This window comes from Theropithecus gelada, chromosome 14, assembly GCF_003255815.1.
Source record: "Theropithecus gelada isolate Dixy chromosome 14, Tgel_1.0, whole genome shotgun sequence".
Classification (NCBI taxonomy): domain Eukaryota; kingdom Metazoa; phylum Chordata; class Mammalia; order Primates; family Cercopithecidae; genus Theropithecus; species Theropithecus gelada.
The window spans coordinates 106200917-106223014 of NC_037682.1; the positions used below are offsets into that span (position 1 = coordinate 106200917).

The 22098-nt window shown below is 39.6% G+C and overlaps 1 protein-coding gene and 1 pseudogene across 2 annotated transcripts in view; one reads left to right on the forward strand and one right to left on the reverse strand.

Moving 5' to 3' along the window:
* The window catches only part of LOC112606632 (NXPE family member 4), a 60079-nt gene extending 45176 nt beyond the window's left edge, over positions 1-14903 (reverse strand). The window contains exons 1-4 of one of the 2 annotated variants that reach the window (XM_025357336.1): positions 14735-14903; positions 13800-13905; positions 1430-2163; positions 867-928 (exon numbers count right to left, since the gene is read on the reverse strand). In XM_025357336.1, the coding sequence (XP_025213121.1) occupies positions 867-928; positions 1430-2163; positions 13800-13895 (892 nt within the window). In that variant the 5' untranslated portion in view covers positions 13896-13905; positions 14735-14903. The remainder of the gene's footprint in view (positions 1-866; positions 929-1429; positions 2164-13799; positions 13906-14734) is intronic. The other variant, XM_025357335.1, reaches the window with a different exon arrangement.
* LOC112606633 lies at positions 2407-3848 on the forward strand (annotated as a pseudogene).
* Positions 14904-22098: the final 7195 nt, after the last annotated feature.

Here is a 22098-nt window from a genome sequence, read left to right on the forward strand (position 1 = left end):
GGCCAGGCTGGAGTGCAGTGGCCGGATCTCAGCTCACTGCAAGCTCCGCCTCCCGGGTTCACGCCATTCTCCTGCCTCAGCCTCCCAAGTAGCTGGGACTACAGGCGCCCGCCACCTCGCCCGGCTAGTTTTTTGTACTTTTTAGTAGAGACGGGGTTTCACCGTATTAACCAGGATGGTCTCGATCTCCTGACCTCGTGATCCGCCCGTCTCGGCCTCCCAAAGTGCTGGGATTACAGGCTTGAGCCACCGCGCCCGGCCAATTAGCAAGGTTTTAATGCTGAACTTGCAGAGACATAAAAGCTCTTGCCTTGAATCATTTTAGATAGGAGTTTCCTAGGCTATTTGGATTCAAAGAAATTGGAGAGTAATTAGTAAATGTAAGTGTGGAAGTTCTATTTTGTATGCTAACAATTGTTTGAAAGGTGGCAAAGATCCAGAGGGAAGGATTATAATAAATTGACACCCAGATGGCAGGTTGGAAACCTCTAGATGGTGATGGGCTAGTGGTGATGCGGGAAGAGGTGATGGCAGTGGTATGAAGAGGGGTGTTGTGGTGAGGTAAAGAACTAGGTACAGAATTGGGAAAGAGTTAACGCTTAAAGGTTATTGTATAAATTGGGCAGGGAATTCACTGACTGACAAATAGACTGATGATGAGAGTTACAGTTACTAAAATAGGCTTATGATATCCCGGTGATTCAATTATTCACTCACCTAGATAACTGGTGTCTTGGCCAACCTTAGATAAGCCAGATGAACAGAGTGCTGATAGGACTGAAACAGTGAACAAATCCAGTAGAAAGAAGAAACCCTTTAAATGAGTCTAAAACTAGGCACCACCCACCAAACACAGGAGTACTTACTGTTGCATTTGGAGACACTAATCGTATTGAATTTTTCCATAATCTCTATACCCACATTTGACCTTAAAGACACAAATACAGAAATTAATCTGTAGGTGGCCTCAAATCAGGAAACATACAGAAACTAGATTATCCAGTGCCTCAGTTATTTCTTAGAGATAAGTCAATTATTATGCCTACAGTTTCAGGCCATTTAGTAAATTTCCATTTCTTTGCCTATTAGGCTATGGGATACAGTTACCTGGAAGGCATGTAAGAGGATTTATTGAGATGCAGAAAAAATGTATTAGAGCACACACACATATACAAATGTGCATTTCTCATTTTCTTTTAGTTTTTATTCTGTATATATTTTTATCTCATTGATAAGAATTAAATATTCAAAAAGTTTGTGGATTACTAGAGAATGGGCACTGTCTCTAAATGAATTCACAGATCCTTTCCCAAAAGGTTCTTACTAAAGACACCCAAAATTGATGCACTCACAAGACTTTTCTTTGGATCAGTATATAGGCCAAATCACAATATTTGCACACATAGTCTCAAGAAGTAATTATTTTTACCTTTCAAAGAGGCTCTTTTCTTGTTTGCTAAGATAAGAAACTTTCTTGTTCTCAGAATGCATATGAGTGAGTGCAGCACAGGGCATGTGTTGAGGCCTCACACAGTAGAAGGCTTCTTGGTCTCTGTTGTCCAGGTACTGGCACAATTCAGCATTTGTGTTTAGGATCAGGCCACATTCAGAGTGGACTTGGGAAGTGCCATTGATGAACTGGCCAATGAAGATCACCCTGTCATAGCCTTGGTTCCTTGCATTCCAGAGTGCTGACACCCCTTCACTGGGGTGGATGAGCAGCAGAGACAGGGAGACCTGGCCCTCCCAGAATAGAGTGAAGCTGACCAGGTAGGTACCATTGTTGAAGTCAGTCACCTTTCCTGAAGCACCTGCCATCAGGGCTGGGGAGGACATCCTGGCCCTCAGGAAATCCCCACCATATTGCTTCCTGTGTCCCAAGTGGTCCCTCATTTCCAGCAGGATGTCCAGCTGGTCTCCCCTGCAGTACGTATCTCGAGGGTTGAGGATGGTGGCTGTGCTGTGTGTGGCACTGGTAGTGGTGTTCATGTGGGTGAAAGGTCTGGGTGGGATTTGCTGATCTAGTTTCTCTATGATTTCCTTTATTCTGAGTTCAGTCTCTGTTAGTGGCTTTAATGGTATCAGTGGTGCTTTAAGGAATAAGGACTTTATGGAATTGTTCCAGTGATGGAGGGAGATGGGTAAGTTTAGAGCAGACCAAATCTGAAATGACAGCAAATGTGATATGAGATGGATAAATTTAAAGCATACCTGAGCTGAAATGAGAGGAAGTGTAACATGCTATGAAATTAACCTGTTCCTAGTTCCTGTTCCTGTCATTTTTACTAATTATGATTTTCAATATTTATTTACATACTATTATCAATGTTATTTAAATTATCCAATAAAAAGACATAGAATGGAGAATGACTGACAGGAGGGACAGAGGAACAGGAGGTGAACAAGATGGCGCAAAGGCAGGGCACCAGGAGGAAAGTCTGTTACTACTATGATAGGGATATTGGAAATTACTATTATGGACAAGCCCACCCAAGGAAGCCTCACTGAATCTGCATGACTCACAGTTTGCTGCTCAACTATGGGTTCTACTGAAAAATGGAAACCCTCACCCTCACAAAGCCAATGCTGAGGAGATGACCAAGTACCACAGTGATTACTGCATTAAATTATTGTGCTCCATCTATCCAGATTACGTGTCCGAGCACAGCAAGCAGATGCGGAGATTTAATGTTAGTGAGGACTGTCCAGTATCTGATGGCCTGTTTGACTTCTGTCAGTTGTCTACTGGTGGCTCTGTGGCAAGTGCTGTGAAACTTAATAAGCAGCAGATGGACATTGCTGTGAATTGGGCTGGGGGCCTGCACCATGCAAAGAAGTTCAAGGCATCTGGCTTCTGTTATATCAGTGATACAATCTGGGCCACCCTGGAACTGCTGAAGTATCACCAGAGGGCGTTGTATGTTGATGTTGATATTCACCATGATGATGGCATGGAAGAGACCTTCTATATTACAGGCCAGGTCAGGACTGTGTCCTTTCATAAATATGGAGAGTACTTCCCAGGAAATGGGGACCTATGGGATATTGGGACTGGCAAGGCAGATATTATGCTGTTAACTGTCTGCTCCTAGATGGGATTGATTATGAGTCCTGTGAGGCCATTTTGAAACTGGTCATGTCCAAAGTAATAGAGATGCTCCTGTCTAGTGTGGTGGTCTTATGGCATGTCTCAGATGCCTTGTTTAGGGATCAGTTAGATTGCTTTAATCTGACCATGAAAGTGCATGCCAAGTGTATGGAATTTGTCAAGAGCTTCAACCTGCCTATACTGTTGATGGCAGAAGGTGGTTACACCATTTATAACGTTGCTGAGTGCTGGAAATAAGAAATAGCTGTGGCTCTGGATATGGAGATTTCTAATGAGCCTTCATACAATGACTAGTTTGAATACTTCAGACCATATTTCAAGCCCTACATCAGTCCTTCCAATATGACTAACTAGAACACTAATGAGTACCTGGAGAAGATTAAATAATGGCTGTTTGAGAACCTAGTAATGCAGCCCCATCCATCTGCAGTCCAAATGCAGGTGATTCCTGAGGATGCTGTCCCTCAAGAGGGTGGCATTGAGAATGAAGAAGACCCTGACAAGCATCTCCATCTGTTTCTCTGACAGACGAATTACCTGTGAGGAAGAGTTCTTCGGTTCTGATGAGGAGGGAGAGGGTGGCCGCAAGATCTCTCCCATCTTCAGAAAATCCAAGAGGGTTAAAACAGGATGAAAAAGAGAGACTCAGAGATGAAGAAAGAAGTCACAGAAGCGGAGAAAAACAAAGGAGAAGAAGCCAGGAGCCAAAGAGGTCAAGGACCAGGTCAAGCTGGCCTGAGGAAAGCTCTCCAGCTCTGGCTTCCTGCCTAGTCCCCAATCTTTCTCTCCCAAACCCTCAGATTTTATGTTTTCTATTTCTCCAGGTATTCATATAAAATTTATTAAATATAAATAGTTCCAGGGACTAGACAGAAATCAAGACCCTGAGCCCAGGGCAGCTGTGCTGGGTGATCTCTTCTAGGAGCTGCCTTGCCACCCATCCCTCCGCAGGTCTTAACTCCGAAGCATAAAAGGTGCCAGGTCTGGGTGAAAGGAATACTTTTGTGCAAACATGAGACAAAATACTGAAATGCCAAGTGCCTGCTTAGTAGCTTTGGAAAGGTGCCTTTATTGCGCATTCTAAAAGGGGTGGCTGGGTCTTCAAGGATGCCCTGTTCTTTTCAGGCTCCTAAAGTAACATCAGCCATTTTTAGTTTGGTTTCATTCTCATACCTTCTCACTGGCCTCAAGTGAGCCAGAAAACTCACACTGACTGCTATCTGTCTTCCCCCAGTTCTGCAGGTGGAGGATGGTAGGCTAGTGTCCTGCCCTCCTCCACCTGCAGAATTGGGGGAGTTTTGAGATACTATTTTTATCTTTGTGAGACTGTAATAAAATGGTATATTTCTATACTCCCCGCCCCAAAGACATAGAATGGTTGAGTAGATTATAAAAAAACAAGACCCAATTCTATCCTTCTGCAGGAGATTCACTTCATCTTTAAGGACACATATAGACTGAAAGTGAAGTAATGGAAAAATATATTCCATGCAAATGGAAACCAAAAGAGAGCAGGAATCACTATATTTATATCAGATACATTGGACTTTAAGTCAAAAACTGTAAAAAGAGAAAAAGAAGGTCATTATGTAATAATAAAGGGATCAATTCATCAAGAGAAATATATATATAAATATATATATATATACACATTTAACATTCAGAACACCTAAATATATAAAGGAAATGAAACAGGAGCTAGAAAGAAATTATTTAGGTAGACAGTGAGGGTAAAGGAGTCCTTGGCAAGGCTTCCCTTTTTAACAAAAAGGAGCCCCCAAGTCATTTCTTTTCTAACAAAGAGCAGCCCAGAAAATCAAGCTGCAAACATAGATAAGCAAGCTGAAGGCTTGTATGGTGAATGCTGGCAGCTGTGTCAATAGAAAAGGGCTAACTGAGGGCCAGGCATGTTCAACATGGAGGCCCCATCTTCCATTTTCTTTGTCACAATGTGTACAGTAAAAAAGCAGGCAACATGGAGCTGGCCAGGTAGAGAATCCATCTGCATAATAAAAGATTAGAGTGGGACAGCCAACTTCTTCACGTGCTATGCAAATGGCACACCTGGTCTGACCAATCTTTCTTGCCCTATGTAAATCAGACACTACCTCCTCAAGCTCATCTATAAAATCTCCTGCACTTCACTGTGGACCAAAAGACCCACTCAAGACCCCTCTCTCTACAGAAGAGAGCTTTTCTCTTTGTTTTGCCTATTAAACCTCTGCTCATAAACTCATTCCTTGTATGTCCATGTCCTTGATGTGAGACAACGAACCTTGGGTATTATCGCAGATGAACAATGCCGTTTCATTGTGGGGGCCCACCTGGGATCTGAGGAAGATTCATTGGAAGGGTGAGTGTAGAGTGGACCCTAACTCCTTCATTTCAAGGCCGTCTGCTCTCCATTTTTAAAATCAAACCAAATACTGGGCCCTCAATCAGCCATTTAAAAAGTTAGCATGGCTACCAGCCTTACAAGACTCAGGGGACAGACTTGCCAGGGAGAACTTAGCTAATCTCCCCGTGTCCTCAGGGTGCTGGGAATGTTGACTTTGCTTCTAATTGGTTTCCTTTTACAGAAGCCTAGCTGTCATGTGGGGCTGGAAGAGGTCAAGAGGCACTGAAGGTTCCTGGCCAGGGAGACACCTTGGTGTTACCCGAAGGCTTCTGGACTAATTCCAGCCTCCAACAGCCCGGTGGATGATGGCAACAGGATCTTCAAGCCTTTTCTATTGCAAATTTTCTCCTTTCCTATCTGCAAATTCCATGTCTCCTACCCTCTCTCTATATGCAATACTTTGACAATTTTTACAATTCAGTAAAGTAATCCTGTTAGGCAAGATCAGGAAATGCTATAGTACCTGGGAATATAGCTCATGGGATTACTGTTTTTGTGATTTTCTAGGCAGAGAGGGCGTCCTTCCCTCCCCCACACCCCCTGTGAACATCTTTCTCTTTACCCTTGGTCTGGAGAGCACATTGTACTTCAAGGTCAACAGCACCACCTAGTGAAGTAGGAACCCTATCCCATTAGGCATATTACTGGCCATTTGCCAAAACACTCTTAGCTTCCCAATTCTTGCTTTTTGTGCCCCTCTACTAGATACCAGGCTTTATGCTCCTTCTGTGAACAAGAAAACTCTGCCTTCAACAATGAGGAGAAAAAGGTCCTCCAAAACCAAATTTTAGTCTCAACACGGTCCCATCAGCAGGAAAACCACCATTTGGTTCCTATGTTCTTTTAAAGCACCTATTCTGCCTCCACTTAAAATGGTACTTAAATAGTAAGGGGAATTTAATTCTGGAAGTTAACCAGAGCCACTGCCTAAGAATAAATATTTTAGTACAGGCCATAATAGCAAATTGTACAGCTCAAACCTGCATTCTCTCTCCGTTAAAGGGCATTGCCCAAATGTAAGTGTAACACAGTCTCTCTCGAGATCCATTTATTGGGAGTCATGCAGATCACACAAGTCTAGGAAGTCAAAGGGAAATCACCAGCAGAGGACTAGAATCACATGGGTGAGCATGACTAATCCCAATTGATTGGTTCCTCTGGTTTCATTGCTGAGGGTTATGCCTGCATCAGTGGATGGCACCTTTAAAGGATGCCAAGGCTCAGGGAGCCAAGGAGGGAAAACAGTTGGGGGGATGCCCTCCACTGTCTTCCCCTCCACCCTAGGCCTTTCCTAAGGAAAGGAAGGTGACTAAAGGGACATCTTTTTTCTTGCTTCTCTTTCTAGATGAATAACAGACTATCTTTGGTCTGCACTCCTCTGGAGTGCTTTCTGAAGCACTGAGATTCCTTTGACCCCAAGACTCTGAAGAAAAAGTGGCTCATTTTCTTTTGCACAAGGGTGTGGCCCTCTTACCATCTTCAGCCAGCCTGGCCTACAGAGGGGAGCCTTGGTTTTAATACTATCCAACAATTAGATGTTTTCTGTAGACGGGATGGCAAATGGTCAGAGATCTCTTATGTACAGGCTTTCTTCACCCTGTGAGACAACCCAGAACTTTGCAAGCATTGCACAATCAGCTCAGCTCTTTCAGCAGTCATATCAGGAGGACCCAATGGGAATGATTCCCCAAAACTAGAGAAGCAACCTCCAGGGGAACTATTTGAGGCAACTATTGAGTGTCTAGGCTCTTCTTGTCCTCCCTCTCTGAGGCCCCCTCCAGCTGTGCCATCAGGTCCTTCAGCTCCACCATTTCCAAAACTCCCCACTACCCCAGCTTCACTCTTACCCTTACAGGATATGCTCAATGGAGGTGATGTCACTAGGGTTCCCTTCTCATTGCAGGATCTTAGGCAAATAAAGGGAGACTTAGGCCGATTTTCTGATGACCCTGATAGGTATATAAAAGCTTTCCAAAATTTAACTCAGGTGTTTAACCTCTGATGGAGGGATGTTATGCTGCTCCTAAGCCAGTCCCTAACTGCAGTTGAAAAACAGGCAGCTCTGCAGGCAGGAGAGAAATTCGAAGATGAACAATATGTCTCCTATAGTAGGCCAAAAGGGAAAAAAAGAAAATAGGGAAAGTGAAGAAATAGGGGAAGCATCATTCCCAATAGGAAGAGAGGCACTACCTCTTGACCACCTTGTTTGGAACCCCAGTGACATTACAGATGAATAGAAAAGGAAATACCTTTTAATGTGTATATTGGGGGGCCTATGAAGAACTAGGGCCAAACCTCTTAAGTACCCTAAACTGTCCATGGTAAACTAAAATCCAGAAAAGAATCCCACAGCCTTTATGGAAAGGCTGAAAGAGGCACTAATAAAACACACCTCCTTGTCCCCTGATTCAGTTGAGGGACAGCTCATTCTAAATGACAAGTTTATTACACAGGCAGCTCCCAATATTAGAAGGAAACTACAGAAGTAGGCTATAGGGCCAGACAGCATTTTGGAGAATCTCCTGAGGGTGGCCACCTTGGTCTTTTATAGTAGGGACCAGGAAGAGGCCCAGAAAAAAGAGAGGAAACACAAGAGAAGGACTGAGGCTATGGTAGCTGCTTTGCAGGCTTGCAAAGTCTGGGATCCCTGAGGTGCATCTGCGAGTTGCTATCAATGTGGGAAGTCAGAGCACTTTAAAAAGGAGTGCCCAGGAAGCAAGAAGAAGCCACCTCAACCCTCTCTAGCCTGTGACGGGGACCACTGGTGATCAGACTGCCCCCAGAGATGGAGGTCAACAGGTTCAGAACCAGTCTCAGAGATGGTCCAGTAGGACTGGACTGATGGGTCCCGGGGCTCAAGCCCTGGCTCCAGTGGCTCAAACTGCCATTACAGCACAGGGGTCCAGGTAATTCTGGAAACTGAAGGAAGGAAGGTGGACCTCCTTCTGGACACCAGAGCCAGCCTCTCTTTTCCCCTCTATAATCGAGGCCTACCCTCTTCCCATAGCATGAGAGGTGAGGGGTGTCTCAGAAAAACTGTAATCTGATATGTCTTTCTCAACCCCTTAGTTGCAGTTGTGGGGACATAGTTACATGTGCCTTTTTAATCATGCCTGAAAGTCCCACTCCTTTATTAGGTAGAGACATTCTAGCTTGCATGGGGGCCAGCCCCAGGAAAAACTCTTTTTCTCCTCCAGTGGAAGCTAATATCAATCCAGAAGTCTGAGCAACTCAAGGAAGAATAGGTTGAGCTGTAACCACTATTTCAGTCTGGATCTATCCTAATGATCCCACTTTTTTTCCTAATCAGAGACAATATCGCCTAAAGCCAGAAGCTAAGAAAGGGCTAGAAGCCGTTATTAATAACCTGAAGATGCAGGGCTTCCTTAAACCCTGTAACAGTCCCTACAACACCCCAATATTAGGAGCACAAAAACCCAATGCAGAATGGAGGTTCATTAATAAGGCCATAGTCTCAATCCATCTGGTAGTACCTAATCCCTATACCTTGCTAATCCAAATACCTGCGGGAACTAAATGGTTTACAGTCCTAGATTTAAAGGATGCCTTTTTCTGCATACTGTTACATCCTGACTCTCAATACCTGTTTGCCTTTGAAGAATCCCTCTGGCCAAACTGCCCAGTTAAAATGCATGGTGCTGCCTCAGGGATTTTGAGATTATCCCTCATTTGTTTGGACAGAAGCATTGTCAAAGGACCTTTCTGAGTTTTCCCATCCTCAGGTAAGGGTCTTGCAATATGGGATGATATACTGCTCTGTGCCCCAACTGAGGAAACCTCTTGGGAAGGCACTAAAGCTCTTCTTAATTTCTTAGCTGACAGAGCATATAAGATTTAAAAATCTAAGGTCCAACTTTGCAAAACCTTGGTAAAGTACCTTGGTTTAGTGCTTCTGAAAGGATCAGAGCATTAGGGGAAGAAAGAATTAAGCCCATTTCCTCCTTCTCCCTCCCTAAAATCCTCAAGCAACTGACAGGATTTTGGGGCATTACAGGATTTTGCAGGCTATGGATAACTGGGTATGATGAGATAGGTCATCCTCTATATCACTTCATAAAAGAAACTCAAGTGGATAAAACTTATCTCCTAACCTGGAAACCTAAAGCTCAAAAGGCCTTTAGCCAGCTAAAGCAGGCCTTACTTAAGGTACCAACCCTCAGCCATCCTGTAGGGAGGACCTTCAATCTTTATGTATCAGAAAGGAAAGGAATGGGAATGGAAATTTTAATTCAGGCCTGAGGACCAGCCTAACAACTAGTGGGCTACCTGAGTAAGAAACTTGATTTGGTGGGTGAAGGATGGCCAGCATGCCTCTGAGCAATGGCCATGTTGGCCCTACTGGTACTAGAGGTCACCAAACTATCCCTGAGAAAATGGCTTAACTGTTTATGCCCCATATAATGTAGCAGGATTGCTGTCTTTTATGGTGAACCTTTGGCTAACAGACAGTTGGCTCCTTAAATATCAGGCTGTGCTGTTAGAAGGGTCAGCAGTTCAGTTAAAAACTTGTTCTTGCCTAAACCCAGCCACTTTCCTCCCCAAGAAAACTGGGGAACCTGAACATGACTGTGAGCAAGTTGTGGTACAGATCTATGAAGCCAGGGAGAATCTCAGGGAAGCTGCCCTAGAAAATCCAGACTGGACCATCTTCACAGATGGCAGTTCCTTTGTAGAGCAAGAAGCCCGTAAGGCAGAATATCCAGTAGTCAACTCTGAATGATATTATTGAAAGTGCACCTCTCTATCCAGGCGTAAGTGCTCAACTAGCTGAACTGATAGCTCTTACAAGAGCACTTGAATTAAGCAAGTGAAAGGTAGCTAACATTTACATTGACTCCAAGTATGCTTTTTTAGTTCTCCATGCTCATGCTACCATTTGGAAGGAAAGACACTTTCTTACCACTAATGAATCTACTATAAATTACCACCAGGAAACTAACAGATTATTATCCTCAGTTTTCCTTCCATGAGAGAGGTAGCAGTGATGCATTGTAAGGGACATCAGAAGGGAACAAAAGAAATAGCTGAAGGAAACAAGTTAGCAGATCAGGCAGCCAAGTCAGCAGCAAGAAAGCCTCATGGCATCAACTTGAAGCCCCTCTAACCTGGAAAGGCTCCATAAAACAAATTAAGCCTCAGTACTCCCCTGCAGAAATAGAATGGGCCATTTCTCAAGGGTTTACTTTCCAGCTCTCAGGATGACTACAGTCAGAATATGGCAAACTCCACTTGCCAGCCTCCAGCCAATGGAAAGTCCTTAAAATCTTTCACCAAATGTACCTCGAAACAATAAATTCCTCATGGAATTCCAGACCCCTGTATGATGTTTGCTAAAAGTAGTGACCTACAAATCTGTGGGTGAACAGGATATGTTTGGACTGACAGCCTTTGATGCAAGGATTATCTGAGATATTGACCAGGGTATATTATGTCCCTAATTTTTTGAAAGTCCATTTGTCAGGTGGACCCTTCTCATTTAACAAAAATCATATAATCATCTCAATAGAAAAGGCATTTGATAACATTCAACTTTGCTTCAGATAAAAATATCTCAACAAATTAGGTATGGAAGAAATGTACCTCAAAACAATAAAATCCATGTATAACAAATCCACAGCTAACATCACATTCAATGTGGAAAAGTTGAAAGCCTTCTGCGATCTGGAACAGATAGTGTTGACCGCTTTTTACCAGTTTCATTCAACATAGTATTGGAAGTCCTAGCCAGAGCTAGGACTAGAAGAAAATTAAGTCAGAGAAATAAATAAAGGGCATACAAATTGGAAGGAAGGAAGTTAAATTGTCCCTGTTTGCAGACCACATAAATTTATATTTAGAAAACCCCATAGACTTCAATGAAAAACTGTCAGAACTGATTTTAAAAACTCAGTAAAGCTGCAGGATACAAAATCAACATAAAAAAATCAGTAACATTTCTATACACCAATACCAAACAACCTGAAAAAAAATCAAGAAAGCAATTTCATTTACAGTAGCTACAAAAAAAAAAAAAAAAAAAAAAATCCTAGGAATAAATTGATCTAAAGAGGTGAAAGATCTCTACAGTGAAAACTACAAAACATTGATGCAAGAAACTGGAAAACACACACACACACACACACACACATATACACATACACACACACAAAATAGAAAGATATTCCATGTTCATGGGCTAGAAGAATAAATGTTAAAATGTTCAGACTACTAAAAGCAATCTACAAATTCAAGGCAAACCCTATCAAAATACTAATAATATTCTTCGTCAACATAGCAAAACAATCTTAAAATCTGTATGGAAACAAGATGCAGAATAGCCAAAGCTTTTCTGAGCAAAAAGAACAAAGCTGAAGGCATTATATTACCTGACTTCAAAATATACTACAAAATTATAGTAAACAAAACAGTGTTATACTGGCATAAATATAGTCACATAGACCAATGGAACACAATAGAGAACACACAAATGAATCCACATATTTACAGTCATCTGGATTTTTGACAAAGTCATCAAGAACATACAATGGGGGAACAAAAGTATTTAAAATGGTGCTGGAGAAACTGAATATCTATATGCAAAATAATGATATTAGACCCTTTTCTCTCACCATATACAAAACTCAGTTAAAAATGAATTAAATACTGATGTGTATGACCCAAAGTATGAAAATGCTAGAAGAAAACATAGGGAATACTGTTCAGGACACTGGAGTAGCCAGAGGATTTTTGGATAAGACCTCAAATGCACCGAGAACAAAAGCAAAGATAGACAAATGGGATTATATAAAACTAAAAACTTCTTCACAGCAAAAGAAGCAATCAAGTGAGTGAAGAGTTAACCTCCAGAATGGGAGAAGATATTTGCGAACTATCCATCTGACAAGGGATTACTATCCAGAATATACAAGGAACTCAACCAACTCTATAGCAAAAAAAAAATCTAATAATCCAATTAAAAAATGGGCAAAAGATCTGAATAGACACTTACCAGAAGAAGATATACAAATGGCAGTCAGGTATATTACAAGGTGCTCAACATCATTGATCATTAGAGAAACACAAATCAAAACTACAATGTAATATAATCTCACTCCTGTTAAAATGACTTTTATCCAAAAGACAGGTAGTAACATATGCTAGTGAGGATGTGGAGAAAAGGGAACCCTTGTACACTGTTGGTGGGAAAGTAATTAGTACACCACTATAGAGAACAGTTTGAAGGTTCCTCAAAAAACTAAAAATAGAACTACCATATGATCCAGCAATCCCATGGCTAAGTATATACCCAAAAGAAAGGAAATCAGTATATCCAAGAGCTACTTGCACTCCCGTGTTTATTACAGTACTAATTACAGTAGCCATGATTTGTAAGCAGCCTAAATGTCCATCAACAGACAAATACACAAAGAAAATATGGTATACATACATAATGGAGTAGTATTCTGTTATAAAAAGAACAAGATTCTGTCATTTGCAGCAACATGGATGGAACTGGAGGTCATTATGTTAAGTGAAATAAGCTAGGCACAAAAGACAAACTTTGCATGTTCTTTTTTATTTGTGGAAGTTAATAATTAAAACAATTGAACTCATGGAGATAGAGAGTAGAATGACGGCTACCAAAGGCTGGGAAGGGTAGTGGGGGCATGGAGGTGAAGTGGGGCTAGTTAATGAGTACAAAAATATGATTAGACAGAATGAATAAGATCTAGTATTTGATAGTATAACAGGGTAACTACAATCACCAATAATTTATTTTACATTTAAAAAATAGTGAAAAGAGTATAATTGTATTGTTTGTAGCACAAAGAAAAGATAAACTCTTGAGACAATGAATACCCATTTACCCTGATGTGATTACTATGTATTGTATGCTTGTATCAAAATATCTCATCTACCTCATAAATACATACACCTACTTTGTACCCACAAAAATTAAAAATTAAAAACAAACAAATAAAAACCAAAAATACAGATATTCTGTTCTTCAGATGTTCCCTTAAAGAAAGTAAAAAGATGAGGTAAGCACTGCAAGAAGATAAGTGCAATGCATTTATTTGTGACAAAGAAAGAATGTGTATGTGTCAACACACACACAGTATTTATCCTCTCACATATTGCTTAATGATTATCAGGTATGTTGTTTGGTATCTAGCTGTTGAAACTCCCCTCCTATGATCTACAAGTCTTGTAGTTTAGCCTTTCCTAGAACAGATGAGGTAACAAGCAAAAATAAGCTTTTGTAAACCACATAAATAAAACATTTCCTACCTTTGTGGAGTTCTGGAAAACTGTAAAAGTGATCCAGGAGGCTAATATAAACAACAGTGCCCACAGCGACTTATAATTTATCATACTTATTTTCATGATTAGGATCCTACAAGAGACAATACAAAAACAAGCACAAAAACATACAACAAAACAAAACAGAAAAGCAAACAAACGTTGGAAACATTTGAAATTTTTTTGACTCATGATTACTCTTTAGCCTCACATAAATAACTCCCAGAAGTAAACCTTCACCCTCCAAGCTGTACTTGGTATCTCCCAGGTGCTCTCTTTTAGCTATCTGCTTGTACATTCTACAGAACAAATATTTCATGGAGCCCACTGTGAACTTTAGGAAATCGAGCAGCTAAGGGCCTGAAGTATGCAAGCTTGCTTGTGTCTAGATGAAGTCTCCAGACTATTTGTCACCTAACTATCAGGTTCCCTGTTCTATTCCCTTAAACTCAAGGGCAGACACAAAATACTCCAGCAAATATTGACACCGAGAACCACATGATTATAGTGCCTGTTGAATATAAATTAGTTTTTCTGTTTCATTAATGCCAATCTGTTAATACGTCCTCGTTTTCTGTTTTGGCAGGCTTTCTAGCACCTCTGAAGCTTGAAAAGAATTATTTTAAAACATTTCTTACTTAAAAAACAATTCAGGCCTTATCAGTATTTTTCTATGATTTGTCTTAACATTTCTCTTTGCACTGGAATTCCAAGTTCTCTTTTAACTTGGAACTTTAAACTTTAACATCAGATTGCTTGAATGCTGCCCTTCTAAAACTTTCCATCCCTCAAAATTTGCCCTCCTGTAGAAGCACCTTTCACCCCAGGTCCCTAGTTTATACATGGGCATTAGACATTTCTGCACCCAAAAATAAATGTTACACTTTTCCCTCACCCCCCCAATTTTACAAATATTTTCATACCTTTAGTTTGAAGACTGTTCAATCCCATACATAGACTCTCTGGCGAGCTAGGAGTTGAGGATTTCTTCTGAAGCCACCAGTGTGCTACTGGCATACCTCTCCTTTGTACCACAATAAACTGCAGATATAAGTTACAGTTTGTTTACCTTTAGCATGGATTCACAACCTTTTGCTTGTTTCAGCTAAGACAGAAGCGTCAGCTATGTCAACTCCACCTTAAGGAGGGGCCTGGATCACAAACTGTAGTTATTAGCTCAAGCAGAGGCAGGAAGGAGAAATGAAGTGTTCTGCATAGTAGGCTATATGATTTCAAATTCCTAAAGTTTTATGAGTCTAATTCTTGTTACAATAAATAACTGACGAGAAAAAGAGTGTTGGATAAATAATTGTATTTAGTTAATACAATTTGATAAATATTATAGTTACAATAAATAACTGATGAGAAAAAGAGCCAGAAGTTTGAATGATGGAGAGTAATCGTCAACCGAAAGTCAAACTTTCTAGTTTCCATCTGAGCGTTATCATCAAGACCCAGTTGGCAGGATTCAAGTGCATATTATCTCATACATAGTAGGTTGCAATACAGTTTGCTGAATTGAACTAAAAGAACCTCAAATATAACATGGGGAAGACAATAATATTAATCACATCTGAGACTAACAGAGTGACAGCTTATAGTCATGGGTTTGAATCCTTCTGGGATTTGTATTCTTGATCTGATGAAAACAGTGCTGGAAATAGCAGGCACCCAGACAGCTGCACCAGTGCCCACAGGAAGCAGTAACTGCTGGCCCTGTGGCTCCCTCCATGGGTTTATTACTGCTGCCCTACACAGGAGGGTAAACTTATTTAAGCATGCCCATCAATCTTTCCAGTCTTATGTTTTTAAAAAGATGGAATCAAGACCAATTTCACAACTGGTCTTCTTGTTTCAGATCTTGAAATTCTTCAAACATCTTTGATCCTGTTCTACCAAATTCGCTTTAACAATACTTCTTTATGTCTTTACATGATGACCTTTGGAAAAGCTGTTTTAACCTTATAAAACTGGGTCTATGATTGTCAAATTTTTCACTGAGGAGCCTGTAATAAGGAAAAAGTATTTGCAGTGGGTTTGGTTTGGCTGCTCCATAGAGGACTGATGCCAGCACCCACCCAAGTTCACAGTCTACTCTGAGACATATAGATTTATAGATTTTAATTTGGTTTGGTCACATAGATTTTGAAATCTGATGTTAACCTGGGATCTTTTTATGAGGTAGGCATAATAGATATGCTTGACTTAAAGAACCAAGAGCACAGAAGAAAGTTTGAATGATTTGTGCAGGTCATCTGATGAACTTTGAAACAGGACTGAATCCAAGATTCCTGTCATTTTGATCTCTAACACTGTGTGTTTATAGTGTATATGTATGACAACATAAGCACAAAGAATGAAAAGTAGGAAGTTGGAAAAACTATTTTGAAGTCTTTATACCATGTGTGAATTGGGATAACATTACTTGAAGATAGACTCTGATTAATTAAGAAAAATAGTGTAACCCTAGTATAACCACTAAATATTTCTTTTAAAAAGTGGTATATATAATAAATCAACAATGAGGATTAGATGAAATAATAAAATGTTTGATTAGCCCAATAGAAGGAAAAGAAGGAAAAAAAGAAGTGGAACATGGAAAACTTCTGTCAATATATTCTTAAATTCAAATATATGAACAGTGATCTGAAATTGGAATGATATAAAACAGGGGTGGACAAACTTTTTCTATAAAGAATCAGATAGAAAATATTTTAGGAGAAAGAAACTATAAACAAGAAAATGTAATTGGTATATTAAAATTAACCTTGTGATATTCACAAGGATTAGAATTATCAGTATGCATTCAGAGTTTTTTGATGGATAAATATGCATTTGTATGTATACATGGGTTCATGCACACAGACATATATTTTCAAGCTCTGTCCATAGAGAAGCCCTAGAAGCAATGACACCTAGTGCCTAGACCTTGGTTTCTTTATTCTCCAGTAAAGGGAGCCAGAATTTCTTGGAGAAGTGGCTGGTTGATTCCATCACTTTGTCAGGGGATATGAGATGAGCCTAGAGCATCTCATGGTGGTAGGAAATGTCTTTTAAAAAATGAAGGGACATGACAAAATGGTCCAGAAACTAACCTGAAAGAGTTCCTGATGACCAAAGTTGCAACAATTTGAGCCACAAAATAAATAACAATTGTTTTGGAATATATATTAGTCTACTCGCACATTTCAAAATATAATCATTGTTCTCACATTTCAAAATACAATCATGCCTTCCCAACAGTACCTCAAAGTCTTAGTGAATTTCAGCATTAATTCAAAAGTCCAAAGTCCAAAGTCTCATTTGAGACAAGGTAAGTCCCTTCCACCTATGAGCCTGTAAAATCAAATTCAGGTTAGTTACTTCCAAGATACAATGGGACTATGGGTGTTAGGTAAATGTTTACATTCTAAAAGGGAAAAATTGGCAGAAAGAAAGGGGCTACAGGCTTCATGCAAGTTCAAAACCCAGAAGAGCAGTCATTAAACTTCAAAGCTTCAAAATAATCTCCTTTGAACCCATGTCTCACATCCAGGGCACATTGATGCAAGGGGTGGGTTCCCAAGGACCTGGGCAGCTCTGCCCCTGTGGCTTTGCAGGGTTTAATCCCTGCAGCTGCTCTCAAGGGCTGATGTTGAGTGCCTTTGGTTTTTCCAGGTGATGAGTGCAAGCTGCCAGTGTATCTACCATTCTGGGGTCTGGAGGATAGTGGATCTTTTCTCACAGCTCCACTAGGCAGTGCCCCAGTGGGGACTCTGTATGGGGGCTCAGGCCTCACATTTCCCCTCCACACTGCCCTAGTAGAGGTTATCTATGAGGGTTCCACTCCTGCAGCAGACTTCTGCCTGGACATCCAGGCTTTTCCATACATCCTCCTAAATCTAAGTAGAGTCTCTCAAGCCTCAACTCTTGCACTCTGTGCACCTGCAGGCTTAACACCCTGTGGAAGCCACCAAGGCTTATGGCTTGCACTCTCTAAAGCAATGGCTTGAGCTGTACCTGGGTCTCTTTGAGCCAGGGCTGGAGCTGGAGCAGCTGGGATGCAGGGACCAGTGTCTTGAGGCTGTGCAGGGTGATAGGGCCCTGGGCCTGGCTCACAAAACCATTCTTCCCTTCTAGGCTTACAGGTCTGTGATGGGAGAGGCTTCCACAAAGGTTTCTGAAATGCCTTTGAGGCCTTCTCCCCATTGTCTCCACTATTAGCATTTGACTCCTTTTTACTTATGCAAATTTCTGCAGCCTTCCTGAATTCCTCCCCTGAAAATGGCCATTTCTTTCTACCACATAGCCAGGCTGCGAATTTTTCAAACTTTTATACTTTGCTTCCTTTTTAATATAAGTTCCAGTTTTACATCATTTTTTGCTCATACATATGAGCATAAGTTGTTAAAGCAGCCAGGCTGCTTCTTGAATGCTTTGCTGCTTAGAAATTTCTTCTCCCAGATACCCTAAATCATCACTCTGAAGTTCAAAGTTCCACAGGTCCCTAGGATGGGGGCACAATGCCTCCAAGTTCTTTGCTAAAGCATAATAAAAGTGACCTTTACTCCAATTCCCAATAAGTTCCTTATCTCCATCTGAAACCTTCTCAGCCTGGACTTCGTTACCCATATCACTACCAGTATTTTGGTGGCAACAATTTAACAAGTCTCTAGGAAGTTCCAAAGTTTCTCTTATATTCTTATCTTCTTCTGGGCCCTCCACCTTCTGCCTGTTACCCAGTTAAAGTTGCTTCCACATTTTCAAGTATATTTTTGCATAAGCAGTGCTCCACTCCTCAGTACCAATTTTCTGTATTAGTCTGTTCTCACACTGCTATAAAAATGTTTGAGACTGGGTAATTTATAAAGAAAAGAGATTTAATTGGCTTATGGTTCCACAGGCTGTACAGGGAGCATGGTAGCTTCTGCTTCTGGGAAGGCCTCAGGGAGCTTTTACTCATGGCAGAAGGCAAAGTGGGAGCAGGTGTCTTACATGGCCAGAGTAGGAGCATGAGTTTGCGGAAGGGGCTACACACTTTTAAACAACAAGCTCTTGTGAGAACTCACTCACTATACAGTACCAGTTGGGGATGGTGCTAAACCATTTATAAGAACTCTGCCCCCATGATCCAATTACCTGCTACCAGGCTTCAGCTCCAACACTGGGGATTACAATTCCACATGAGATTTGGGCAGGGACACAGATCCAAGCCATATCAGAATATAACCCATAGAATTAAAAAAAAATCTATGAGTTCATATCTATAAAAGTAAATAATAGCATAAATAAATGGGGTAGAAGAAACAGCTGTTCCTCACAGAATAATTCCAACTAACAAATATGGCAAAAGTGAAGGAAATACAAAATGAGCATTAGAACTCTTCAGTAATAATTGCTGTACTCATTATCTGCTAACGAATACTAAAATCAGTGAAGAAAAATTTGAAGAAAAACGAGTTTATTTCCACCAATGTATTTGTAATTTCAAAGTTAAAAATAGTGACATTGGAGTGGAGAAAATCAATGAACATCTGCTTACCCAAGTGACGAAGGTTAACATAACCAGTAATAAGACATATATTGGTTGGCAATAATCTGCCAGACTTTTCTATAATTCAAAAACACATTTAAAAGTCAAAACAATCAAAAATCTTCTCAAGTTGAAAAAAAAGTTATACATGAAATGACTCAGTTTCCTAATTCCTTCATTTACCAAATAGTCTGCCAAATAGTTAATCATTTCTAATAATAAGACACAAATGCTATACTGAGAAGGGCATATCACGTCTATGGTATGCTTGACAACAATGTATAACTTCAATCTAATTATGAGAAAATTTTGGATAGAAAAAAAATTGACATTCTACAAAATACAAGTGGTTTGACATTCTACAAAATAACTAATTTTTCTAAAGTGTCACAATCATGAAAAACCACGTAAGACTAAGCAACTGTCCCCAACTAAGGAGACATGATAACTAAATGCAATTTGAGATCCTGGATTGGGTCCTGAAATAGAAAAAGGATATTAATGGAAAAACTAGTAAAATCCAAAAAAAGTCTGTAATTTCATTGATAGTTGCTAGTGTACCAATGTTAATTTCTTAATTCTGAACATTTGGTGATAATTATGCAAGATGTTATTTACTGATGCTGGCTGAAGGATATATGAGCATCCTCTATACTACTTTGAAACTTTTCTGTAATTCAAAAATGTATTAAAAGTAAAAAAATTTAAAACCTTCTCAAATGGGAAAAAATAATATAGTTCTCCATGAAATGATTGTTTCCTCATATCATTTACCAAATAATTTGCCAAATAATTTTTTCATCATTTTGAACAGATTGATGCTGCCACTTGAACGTTTCAAGTTGCCATCTATATATGCTTTAATCTAGTTTTAATCTATCAATGTCACACTGCTGTTTTTTGTTTTGCTATTTGTTTATTTATATTTAAATAACTTTAGGGGTACAAGTGGCTTTTGGTTACATGGATGAATTGTATAATGGTGAAGTTTGGAGTTTTAGTGTACCTGTCACCCAAATAGCATATATTTTACCCAATAAGTAATTTTGCATCCCATGTCCCTTCCCACTCTCCCTCTTTCTGAGTCTTCAAAGTCCATTATACTACTCTCTATGTTTTTGGGTACTCATAGCTTAAATCCCACTTATAAGTGAGAATATGCGGTATTTTGTTTTTCATTCCTGAGTTATGTCACTTAGGATAATACCCTCCAGTTCCATCCATGTTGCTGCAAAAGACGTTATTTTGTTCTTTTTAAATTCATATATATTTATATTATATATTGTATATATTTATATATATATAAATGTAGCATATATATGCTACTTTTTCTTTATGCACTCATCTGTTGGTCAGTTGTGAATTGTGCTGCAATATAAATTCAAGTGCAGATGTCTTTTGATATGACTTCTTTTCCTTTGGGTAGACACCAAGTAGTGGGATTGCTGGATTGAATGGTAGATCTACTTTTAGTTCTTCGAGAAACCTCCATACTATTTTCCACAGAGGTTGTACTAATTTACATTCCCACCTACAGTGTGTAAGTGTTCCCTTTTCACCACATCCTCACTAACATCTGTTGGTTTTTTACTTTTTAATAATGGCCATTCTGATTGGGGTAAGGTGGTATCTCATTATGCTTTTAATTTCAATTTCCCTGAAGATTAGTGATATTGAGTAGTTTTTATACATTTGTTGGTATTGGTATGTCTTCTTTTGAAAAATGTCTGTCCATGTAATTTTCCCACTTTATAATGGAACTATTTATTTTTTCTTCCTAATTTGTTTGAGGTTCATGTAGATTCTGGGTGTTAGTCCTTTGTCAAATGTGTAGGTTACAAATATTTTCTCTCATTCTGTAGGTTTTCTCTTTTCTCTGTTATTTCTTTTGCTGTGCAGAAGCTTTTTGGTTTAATTACGTCCCATTTACTTTTTTGTTGTTGTTGTTACACTTGCCTTTGGGGTCTTAGTCATAAATTCTTTGCTGAGGCCAATATCCAGAAGAGTTATTCCAGGACTTTCTTCTAGAATTTTTATGGTTTCACATCTTAGGTTTAAGTCTGTAATCCATCTTGAGTTACTTTTTGTATAATGTGAGAGATGGGGATCCTGTTTTATTCTTCTACATGTGGCTATTCAATTTTCCCAGCACTGTTTATTGAATAGAGTGTCCTTTACTGAAGTGTATGGTTTTGTCTGCTTTGTTGAAGATAAGTTGGTTCTGGGTATTTAACTTTTTTTCTGGGTTCCCTATTCTGTTCAATTGTTGTATGTGTCTTTTACACCAGTACCATGCTGTTTTTGTTTCTATAGCTTTGTAGTATAATTGAAGTTGGGTAATGTGATGCCTTCGGATTTGTTCTTTTTGCTTAGGATTGCTTTGATTATTTGGGCTCTTTTTTGGTTCCATATCTATTTTAGGATTGTTTTTGCTAATTCTGTGAAAAATGATGTTGATGTTTTGACAAGGATTGTGTTGAATTTGTAGATTGCTTTGGGTAGTATAATCATTTTTACAACATTGATTATTCCAATCCATGAGCATGGAATGTTTTTCCATTTATTTGTGTCTTCTACAATTTCTTTCGTCAGTGTTTTATAGTTCTTCTTGTAGAGATCTTTCACCTTCTTCGTTAAGTACATTCCTAGGTATGTTATTTTATTTTTTGCAGCTATTATAAATGGGATTGAGTTTTTGATTTGACTCTCAGCTTGGCTGTTATTAGTGTATCGCTATTCTACTAATTTGCATACATTGATTTTGTAACCTGAGAC